This window comes from Balaenoptera ricei, chromosome 7 (assembly GCF_028023285.1).
Source record: "Balaenoptera ricei isolate mBalRic1 chromosome 7, mBalRic1.hap2, whole genome shotgun sequence".
NCBI classification, from domain to species: domain Eukaryota; kingdom Metazoa; phylum Chordata; class Mammalia; order Artiodactyla; family Balaenopteridae; genus Balaenoptera; species Balaenoptera ricei.
The window spans coordinates 103,467,364-103,478,454 of NC_082645.1; the positions used below are offsets into that span (position 1 = coordinate 103,467,364).

The 11,091-nt window shown below is 46.3% G+C and overlaps 1 protein-coding gene across 7 annotated transcripts in view; it reads right to left on the reverse strand.

The window, feature by feature from the left end:
- Positions 1-7,472, reverse strand: part of PTPRN (protein tyrosine phosphatase receptor type N) — a 19,459-nt gene extending 11,987 nt beyond the window's left edge. For 6 of the 7 annotated variants that reach the window (XM_059928750.1, XM_059928748.1, XM_059928747.1 and 3 more), the window contains exons 1-6: positions 7,358-7,472; positions 5,852-5,902; positions 5,489-5,602; positions 2,418-2,514; positions 670-931; positions 231-585 (exon numbers count right to left, since the gene is read on the reverse strand). In XM_059928750.1, coding sequence (XP_059784733.1) covers positions 231-585; positions 670-931; positions 2,418-2,514; positions 5,489-5,602; positions 5,852-5,902; positions 7,358-7,472 — 994 coding nt within the window. The remainder of the gene's footprint in view (positions 1-230; positions 586-669; positions 932-2,417; positions 2,515-5,488; positions 5,603-5,851; positions 5,903-7,357) is intronic. The other variant, XM_059928751.1, reaches the window with a different exon arrangement.
- Positions 7,473-11,091: the final 3,619 nt, after the last annotated feature.

Sequence of the window (11,091 nt, forward strand, 5' to 3'; positions counted from 1 at the left end):
CTTGATCCCCCAGCTGAAGAAGAATCATGTCAGCTCTACCGCCCCCACTGTATCCCCACTGCCTACCTAGTGCCTGGCATAGAGCAGGTGGTCGGTAGACATTAGCTGAGTGTGCAGATGACTTTAAGGACAAATTAACAAATGCGTGGGTAGTCAGGAAGGACCCGCCCCGCCCCACCTCCCAGAAAGCAGCCCCACAGGCAGGGAGTGGATGCTGCGGACTCTGTTACCTGGCCGCTCTTCTGGGGAAGGAGGCTTCTCCCTGCGACCCTCTAGTCCTTCCTCCTCATAGCCTTCTGAGGAGTCATCTCCCTGGCTGCTGCCCCCTTGCTCTGGCAGCCTTGGTGCCCCGGCCCTGCTGGGCACTTGTGGCTCCTGGGCCAGGTAGAGCAGCCCTGACTCCTGGAAAAGCCGAGCAGGCGGAGGCCCTGGAGGGTCCCCATAGGAATGGCCAGGGTGAGCCCCGAACGTGCCCTTGGAGGCAGTTCTGCTGAAGAGGGCTGGGGGTTCAGCCTTGGGCAGGGGGCCAACACTGACCATTCCCGGGGAGCTCTCTGAGCTCCGGGGGCCATCGCGGGAGCCAAACTGTGGGAAACCAGAGATTCAGATGAGAGCAGACATCAGGGCTGGGGGACTGGGGTTGCGGTGGGGCGGAGGTCTAGGGCTCACCTGATGGAACAAGTAGGGCTGCAGCAGGGCAGGTTCATAACTCAGGGCAGGGTGGGGGGGCTGCGGGGGCAGCAGCAGATGCTCCAGGAGAGGGGGCAGCAGCTCAGCCTGCAAAGGGGAGAGGGGGGAGCCTGCCCCAGCTCCGCCCCTACCTACTGGAGGTCGAGGAAGCCGATGCTGGGGGGCAGGGGCGGAGCCAGTGGGGATGCCCTGTAAAAGCAGCTCCCCAGCGGGACCCGGTCTCCTGGGCGCCAAGCCAGATCTGGGGAGGAAAGCAAAGTGTGTGTGTGTGTTTATGTTTGTGTGTGTGTGCTTGTGTGTGTGTTGGTTGTGTGGGGCAAGGGCATATAGAGCCTACGAGGCAGAGATGGTGGGTCCAGGCTTAGCATAGAATGAGCCTGCTCTCTTAAGAGATGAGGTAGCCTCAGGCGAGGAGACAGTAGCATGGGGAAGGGCCAGAGGGCCAAGCCTGGGGCAGAGGTCATTGCCTCCCTGGTAAGCATGCCTGGGTCCCTGAAACACAGCGGCAGAGCTGGAAGCGTGAGGCTAGGGATGGAAAGGGGAGAACAGGAGAAGGGGAAGGCAGCTGGGAACCGCTCTAGATGAACTGTGTCTGCAGCTTGCCACACTGTCCCTGTGGGCATGTCCCCAAGTACGCATTCAAACATTCAGTACCGTGCCCCCTCGCTCTGCTCCCCCTGCCCCACTCTGCCTTCTTCACCTGGTATCATCATCTGAGCCCCAAGCCGTCATTTACTTTCCTCTGCTTTACAGGGTCTGAATGATGCCTTCAGAGGCCCTAACCACAAAAAGATGATGGTACCTCCTACCATATACAATTCCACATAGTAACAAAACTGAACATTAAACAACTTCAGTCCGACAGAATTCTAATTTGTTCCATGATGACTACTTTGATGCTTCTTTTAAAATACCAAATGTCCTGTATACACTGCTATATTTAAAATAGATAACCAACAAGGACCTACTGTATAGCACAGGGAACCCTGCTCAATATTATGAAACAATCTAAATGGGAAAAGAATTTGAAAAAGAATAGGTACACGTATATTTTTTAAAAAACTGTAAACAGGGACATAATTTTACACGTACTTATAAGTACTTATATATATGTCTGTGCCAATACCATGTAGTATTAATTATTATAGCTTCTCCACTCTCTCTATCTCCTGATGCATCCCAGAAATCAGTTCAAGTACTACCATTATCCGATCCATATCTGAGTCTGATGTGGGTGAAACTTTGCTAACATATCTTTCCTATGTCAGTACTAGAGAAAAAGTAATTTATCTTGTTCTACTACTTTGTATCCGTAAAGATTAGCACAGTGATTGGCACATAGTATAACCCTGTATTTTTTGCTGAGTAAATGAATTCATTAAAAGACAAACCAGACCAAAAACAAAATACCATATGTCCAAATGTTTCAAAACAGTTTTTAACACTGTAAATCAATTATGCTTCAATAAAAATTAAAAAAAAAAAGACTTTGTCAGGCAAAAAAGAAAAACAAAAAACAATACAGTTGTTAATGTCCCTCTTTTGCTGGATCCCCAGGGATGAGCTCAGCTCGTGTTGGGCATGTGAGCATGTCAGATGACTACTCCAGAACCTCTTTTACCCGTGCCCCAGACTGCTGATTTTTGTACCCATTCCCCTCTGTCCACCAGGGTGACCACAGATCCAACAGCCTTGCTATGATAGAGTTGATGAGAAATGATGCCTACCTGTCCCTTGGATGGGGCTCTGTGGGGTGAAGCCTGGGGATGCGCTCCATTTCCTGGGAGATCACATACTGGGTGAGGTCATCGTGCCAGGACAGTCCTGCCAGGGGACAGAATAGGGTGAGATTGAGATTGGCTTGGGACAGTCTGAGGGCCCAGTAACAGAGACCAGTGTAGATCAAAACTGCACCCTCTACCCAGCAGTGTATTGAATTTGGCAGGGCAGAGGAGCAGCAGAGGGGGTGTAGAGATGCGGTGGGTGATTTGAGCTGTCCTTTTCCCACACTCAGGTATATATTTGGGAGTGAGACTGCTTCCAGTGAGACTGGGTTTAAGTCCTCTGCCACTTAACTAATTGTGTGACCTTAGCTGAACCTATCTGAGCCTTAGTTCTCTCATCTGAAAAATGGGGGTTTATACTTCTTAAAATTGTTGCGATAATTAAAATACACAATTCAAAATGGTTAGAATAGTACCTGACACATAGGGAGCTTTCAATAAGTGCTAGTATTATCATCATCATCAATATTATTATTCACCTTCTTTTTATTGATCCTGAACCTTAGTTTTCTTTATTTGTAAAGTGGGAATAATATATACTTCATGGGTCTGTAGTAAAGATTAAGTGCAATCTGGGAAATAAAAGTGCTTGGAAAACTCCAAAGCACTATACACCTGTTTTAAACATTCATCAACATCATCTTATCCTGAGGCAGATCTCCTGTTTGGCCGTTTTCCTCCATGAAACTCTGCTCTCAGGAAAGGTCAGTCATCATTTTAAAGGGATAATCTCCCACTCTCCGCCCCCATTCTCCCATTCCTTTTTCCTTGTTTCTGGATTAATAATCTGTACTGCTCTTAACTCATATCCTGGGATCTATACCTGCTTTTTTGCCTATTAACATTAGATGAACTCTCTGTGTTCCTATCTGTGTTCCTCTTAACTCATATCCTGGGATCTATACCTGCTTTTTTGCCTATTAACATTAGATGAACTATCTGTGTTCCTATATAAGGCCAATTCCTCTACATGAGCACTAGATTTCATCCCCTACTACCTACTCAAGAACATCTTCCCCACAATTCTCCCCTATTTCCTACATCATCATTTTCTCCTGTTCTCTACTGAATTATTCCCATTCGCATACAAACATGATGCAGTTTCTCCCATCTTATAAAAATACTGTTTGATTCCACATTCCCCTCCAGCTATCAACCCATTTCTTTGCTTTTCTTTGCAGCAGGACTCTTTGAAAGTGTTATCTATACTGGCTGTATCCAATTCTTTTCCTCCCATTCCCTCTTATCCACTCTATTCAGGATTTTATTCCCAACTATTCTACCAAAACTGCTTTCATCAAGATCACCAGTGGCTTCTGCATATCTAAATCCAGGGTCAATTCTCAGATCTCATCTTACTTAACCTACCACCATCATTTGACACTGTTGATCACTCCTTCCTCCTTGATACACTTTCACTTAGCTTCTAGGACACCAAACACTCTTGTTTTTCCTCCTACCTTGCTGGCTCTCCCTTCTCAGCCTCCCTTGTTGGTTCTGCTCCTTCTCCTGGTCCTCTTAATAATAGAATTCTTTAGGGCTCTTCTTCATAAACACACAATCTTTTGGTTATTTCATTCACCTCATGGCTTTAATTACCATCTATATGCCAAAGAATCTCAAATTTATATCTCTACTCCAGACCTCTCTCTTTCAAAACCCAATCTTATATACTCAACTTCCCACTTTATTGAATGGATATCTTAAACTCAGTGTATTCAAAACTGAACACCCCTTTCCCCAAGTTGATCCTTCTGCATAATTAATGACATGTCCATCAACCCAGTTGTTCAGGCAATAAAACCTAGGTGTCACCCTTGACTCCTCCCTTTCTTTCATGGCCCAATCCAACCTTTCATGAAATAATGTTCACTACCTTAAAAATACAGGCAGAATTCTGTCATTTCTCATTACCTCCCTACAACCACCCTGGTCCATGCTTATTCATCTCTTACATGAGTTACTGTGATAGCTTTTAATGTTTCGTGTTTCTGTTTCTACCATTGACTCTCTACATTCTATTCTCAACACAGCAGCAAGAGTGATCTTTTTAAAGTAGAAGTGAGATCATGCACCCCTATGCTCAAACCTTGTGATGGTTTCCTCTTTTACTCAGAGTAAAGCCAATGTCCATACATTCTCATATAAAATCCTAGAGCATCCCTTCCCTCATTACCTACCTGACTGCATCTTCTACTCTGCCTCTCCATCACTCCTTTAGAGCCACTCTGTAGAGGGGTTCTCCATGGTGTTCCTCAAACTCATGCTCCTATCTTAGGGCTTTTATTCTAGCTCCCTGGCCACCCGAAACACTCTTCCTTGAGATAACCTTCTGGAAAACATCCCCACCTCCTTGATGTCTTTATTTGAATTGCATAGTCTCAATAAGGTCTATCTTGACCACTCAGTTTAATACCACAGCTTCCTACCTCACCATTTCTGATCCTTTTATCCTGCTGTAATTGTTTTCTCCATGGCACTTATCACCTTCTAACATACTAATGTTTTCTAATTTCTAGTGTATTCCCTCCCTTCACCCCTGAATGTAAACCCCAGTAGGCAGAGATCTTTGTTTCACTCCCTGATATATCCCAAGCACCTAAACTATGTTTGCCACGTAGAAGTACCCAATAAATATTGGTTGAATGAGTGAATTGGATGAGTGGGGTATTCTCCTGGCTGAAGACTCCAGGATTCATGGCCCTGGAGTACTCAGTCAGTTCCAGAGAGTGGGTTGGTCCTAAAGATATAAATTCTGGCCTCTTCCAGTGGCGTCTTCTAGAAGTCTCCTCTGGATTCCTCCAGAGAGTCTAAGTGTGAACAGCCTATCTCTAGGGTTCCACCCCCACTCCTGTCTTGCCTCCTTCTCCAGTAAGGTCTGGGAAGGTGAGGTTCCAGAGTGGGTGTGATAGGAATGTTCCATGAGAGAAATCCTGGAGTCAGGTGGCCCCTCCCTTCCCCACCCTTATCTAACCAAGTTACAGTCTCTCTCCTCCAGCGCATCTAGACCTCACCTTGGGACATGAGCTGTCGGAGGACACCTTGTAAGCGTTGAAGAACTGGGGAGGTGACTTGCAAAAGGGGCCGGGCTTGCCCCACTCCCACCTGGCATTGTCCAAACAAGCCATCTAAGAGCACAAAAGTGGTGTCAGCGTGGGGCTTGGACAACAGGCCTTCCAAAGTCCAGGCTGCGAATAGACAGCACTCCCTCAATCTCCTCTCTTGGCTTCAGAGAGCTCTGCTCCTCCAGTCCAGTCCCCCTTCTCTCCAAGCCCAGTTCCCCTTCTCCCTTCCAGCACCCCCCCCCCCCACTTCTTTCTTATTGTATACCCACCCCCAATCCTGTTTTGTAAATCCTATGTTTGGGCCTCACTCACCCTGAATACAGACTTCGAGGTGAGAGCAGAGTCTGCGGTCAAACAGACAGCCTGTAGAGGACAGGTGAGCAGAGGCTCAGACACCCACACACATAGAATGGTCAGATGGATGAACAGGCTAGAAAAGGGGGAGGCAGATGGGATCCATTCTTTCGTTCTAAGGAAGGCTTTAAGCTGGGAGGAGAGGAGGAAGAGTCCTCCTCTTAAGAGAAGAAAGCACAGGATCTGGCTTTGGATTTTAAAGATCTGCAAGTCTGGATTCTTTCCCTAAAAGCCTCGGTTAGCTTAAGTGAGTAATGGGGAGAAGAAGCCCTCCAGGTGCATGGGAGTCGTGATGGTGGAGAATCATATATTGATACTTCTACTCTCATAGAATTACTATGGGGTAGTTTTTGTCCAAATTCTGAGGAAAAGGGGACTTTCCTTTCCCAATCTCCACAAGCATCTTATGATGGCCTGGGACTCAGAAGAGATGGGAACCCCAGCACACTTCCCCTTCGTGTGGGAAAGCGGTAGCGGCGGGGTGTCTCTAAGGCAACGCTCCCCACGCTGTCCCTGCAGTCCGCGGCCCCTGAACTGCTGGGGCGGTTCGTGGTGCTGAAGCTCTGAGCCTGGCGCCGCTGAGGGCTTGCCTGGAAGCAGTGATGGGGGAGGGAAGGGTAACAGGGTGAGGAGTCTCCAAGGGACCTGACCTCTCCGCCATTCCAGCCTTCATCTTCCACCCTACCTACCCGCGGCGCCACAGGAAGTATCTTGCATTGGCCTCCAAGCCCGGCGGGGAAGAAGAGCGCCAGACGGCGAGCTTGCCCCCTTCCCCCACGTGCGCCCCGCCCCCACCCTCCCCCTGCCCGTGAGTCAGCGCTGACTGTCTCTGTCCGCACAGACGTGAGTCAGCACCAGGCCTGGCCGTGGGGAGGGGGACGTGAGACGACCCTTCCGTCTTCATCTTCTTCGGCCCCCTCCCCCAGCTGTCCCTCTCTTATCGGAGATCAGATTACAGCCATCGGCCTCTCTGGGCTTGAAGAGAAACCCTGGCCCCTCCCTCGGCCTGATACTGTACGGAAAGCTGGGACCCCGGAGCTCGCGGCCCCGACTTCTACTCCCGGCAGATCAGGGTTCCCTCTCCTTCCCTCCCCTCCTCCATCCCTCAGCGCCTGTCGCCACTTTTTGGCGCCTCGGAGAGACTTGCTTCTCCTGTGGTCCTGTATCCCGTCTCTAGGTCCCTCTGTCCATATGCACCCCCATTCCTTCTCCCCAAACCGCAATCTTCCCCTGAGCCCGCTTCTCTTAGGTCCCGCCCCCGGGCTCCCAGCCCCACCTCCAGGCCTACGCCCCTTTCCTCGCAGACGCCCTCTCATCTTCCTCATCTCACAGTGCCTCCCCCTACCCCACTCCACACACACATTCTACCTGAGCTCGCGACCTGCGTGACACTTCCCCCCACGCCCCCCACCGAGTTTTGCTCCCGGCACCATCCTCCCCCCAATCCCCCCATTTCCTCCTGACCGTGGGCGCTAATGGCGTTGCAGCCTCCCGGACGGCTGCCCAGCAGCATCAGGCAGAGGAGCACCCGGAGACCCCCAGATCCCCCGGGACCCCCAGGCCGCCGCGGGCGCCGCATCCTTCCGGGCTCCGCGCTCCCGCTCCGCTGCCAGAGCCGCAGCGACTCGGGCCGGAGCCTGCCAGAGGGGCCGAGGCGGGGCCTGCCACTCCCCACCCACCGAGGCGGGGTCTACACGCCCCTCTCGAGGCAACTCCGCCAACCCCAGGCGGATGGTGACGACATTCCCACCCCCGGCTCTTGCGTTGATTTGCGTCATTCGTGACGTAAAAGCGCTGTCTTAGTGGGGGTCCTACCCACGCCGTCCCTCCTACCCCAAATAGTAGGCGCCTGTCTAGAATTCGCACTTGGCCTCACCTTGACATATGCTTCTCCCCAAGGACCACCACCTCTATCACGCAGTCGCAGGGTTGGCGAGAAGGGTTCCAGTTGGGTGGGGGCCAAGAAAGATACGTGAGCCGGGTAGTATAAACCTTAAGATGAGGAGCATACAAGTGAATACACTATGTACTCTTTCGCATCTCAATTAATGGTACAGATGTTATCCTTAAGAGCAGGAATGGTTTTGCGTGTGTGCTCGGATTCCAGTTCCAGCAATGCCACCTACTTACGGGTATAACTTTGGGCAAGTTGCTTGACCTCTCTGTGCCCAAGTTTCCTGATCTGTAAAATGAAGGTGCCAATAGTGCCTCCCTCACAAGGTGGTTGTGAAGATTTACAGGAATTAAGCTCACGTGGCTCACTTAGAACAACCACTGCACTGGCATATACTAAACACTGGATACATATTGGCTTTTGTTATTAGCCTTGACTCGCCTTTCTTTCGCCCTCTTCCGCCTCGAGCCTATCAAAATCTTATGGTTTACTGCCTGCAAAATATGTCTCCCATCAGCCCACTTCTCTCCATACTCGCTCTCCTATCCAAACCACGATGCCCTTTCATGATGACTACTGCAGTAATCATCTAACTAGTCTTTTGCTTCCATTCTTGTCACCCAACAAGCTTGGGAGTGAGCTTTCTAAAGGTCAAAATTGATCACTTTACTCTCTTGCTGTTCAGTAAAAATTTTCCAAAATACAAAAATAAAAAATAAAAAAAGATAGTGGTGCATGGTACTCATACACTCACCACCTAGACTGAACAGTTATTGATTACTTTGCCACATTTGCTTCTTTTTAGTACTTAAAAGTGAACAATAGACATTATAGTTCCCTTCCAAAAGTTTCAATATGCATTTCCAAGAAATAAGGGTAGTTTCCCATATAACCTAAATGCCATTATGACACCTAATGAAATTTATGATAATTCCCGAATATCATTTCATGCTCAGTTCATATTCAAATGTCTCAAATTGTTTCCAAAAATGCCTTTTTTCAGCTGTTTTGTTCAAAATAGCAGTCAATCAAAGACCACCATTGCATTTGGTTATGTTTCTTAATTCTCTTTAAATTAACATAAACAGTGCGTCCCCCCCTCCCTATTTTTTGACATTTTCTTGTGGAAGATACCAGGTCAGGTTTTCTTTACAACTCCCTACCTTCTGGATTTGTGACTGTTTCCTCATGATGTGTTTCCCTGTATTTTCCCTGTATATATCCTGTATATCCCCTGTATTTCCTGAAAAATAGAACTTAAGTCTTGACTGGATCAGGTAAAAATTTTTTTAAAACAAAAAATTTACAGGTGATGCTGTATGACTCCAACTGCATCACTTCAGGAAGTGCGTAATGTCTGGCTGTCCCACTATTAGTGATGTTATAATTGATCACTGGTTTAAGGTAGAGACAGCCAGATCTCTATCATAAAGTAGTTCCCCAGCAACTTTTCACCTAGTGGTTTTGCCATTCATTGATGATCTTTGACTAAAATGGTGATTTTCTAGTTCTATCACTCCTTTAACATTTGTTAGCTGATATTATTTCATAAAGAAGAGCATTCTCTCATCAACTGGGCTTAGTTATATCCTGAGATACAATTCTGACTGGAAAGGTAGCATACATTCTTAGTTTCTTCTCTTTAACTATTAATTTGCAGAGTCATGAGTTGGTGTAATAGTTACCGCCAAGAGTGGCAAATAAGTTTTGTGTTTTTTGGGGTTTTTTTTAAATAAATAAATTTATTTATTTTTGGCTGCATTGGGTCTTCATTGCTGCGCAGGCTTTCTCTAGTTGCGGCGAGTGGGGCCTACTCTTTGTTGTGGTGCACAGGCTTCTCACTGCGGTGGCTTCTCTTGTTGTGGAGCACGGGCTCTAGGCAGCGGGCTTCAGTAGTTGTGGCTCGTGGGCTCTAGTGTGCAGACTCAGTAGTTGTGTCACACGGGCTTAGTTGCTCCGCGGCATGTGGGGATCTTCCCGGACCAGGGCTTGAACCCATGTCCCCGGCATTGGCAGGTGGATTCTTAACCACTGCACCATCAGGAAGTCCCTAAGTTTTAAAAAATATTTGTTATGAGTTTTTTTCTTTGAGAATTACTATGGAAGTATGGATTTTTATATATTCAATATGTACCAGTCAATCACAGTAATATTCAAATTGTCCTGAAGTAAGTAATTAAGTGAAAGCTCCTTTAAACTCGTTCTTATTTCCTTTTGAAACGTCCCATTAATCACTGAAAGCTCCCTTGCTTTCTATCATTCCAACATGTACCAGGTTAATTTTTTTTATTCCTTGCCCTAGACATGGAAGCAGTCATTCCTCCAAAGAGACTTGGTAGCTTTTAGTAAGAACTGACTTTAGAGACCACAGTCTGGGTTCTAGGGGTGATAATGGCTACTGAGGTGATTGATGTTGCTTCTAGGTCTTTTCAGTGCACAGAGCTAGGATATTAAGATATCCTCACAAATACACACACATTCACACACACACTGATATTTCCAATTAAAATTTAGCTGTGATTTTTACTGAACTCTTAATTTTATACTTGTATCTCTTTATTACACTGAAAAATTTGGTTTCCCATAACATTAACATAATCATTTATATGTTTAATCCTACAATATGCATACAATAATTTACAAATAATAATATAGATATTACTCTACTAATAAAACAGTGAATACACTTAAGACTTTGGGTAGTTTATGTTGTCCTTATAGTCCCTAGGGATATAACATCAAAATATTGTGTTCTAAAGTCATTTGAAATAATTCTTTTGTTTGTGTAGTCATTTTTACTAATCTGATATATAATTTGGTTAGTTTGTTTATTTTCAATATTAAGATTTGCTTTTATTTTTATATACTTTTATTTTAGAATATGTAAAATATTTACACTGTTTAAAAATCAAACTTATATAATAAGATATACTCAGGAAAGTCTTCTCCTCACCTTCCACAATTCCCCCTGCCATCTTTATCACTTCACCCCATTTATTTCCATTTTAAAAACTTTGTAAATTTTGAAATATAAAAAACAGAAAAATGCATAGGACAAAAATGAACAGCTCAATAAATTATCACAAAATGAACACCCATGTAACCCAGGTCAAGGAATTGAACATTTCCAGCACCCTAGAAGATTTATTGTGTCCCCCAACCATTTCCTCTGATGTGCTCAAGAAAACATGATTCTGTAGTTAAACCAGCTATTTTCTTGTTGTTAGAATGAGAGTGTTTATCTTTTGAGTTTCTTACAACCCAGACAGAAGTGGAACTCCTTCCTTTTGAAGGATAATTTTGC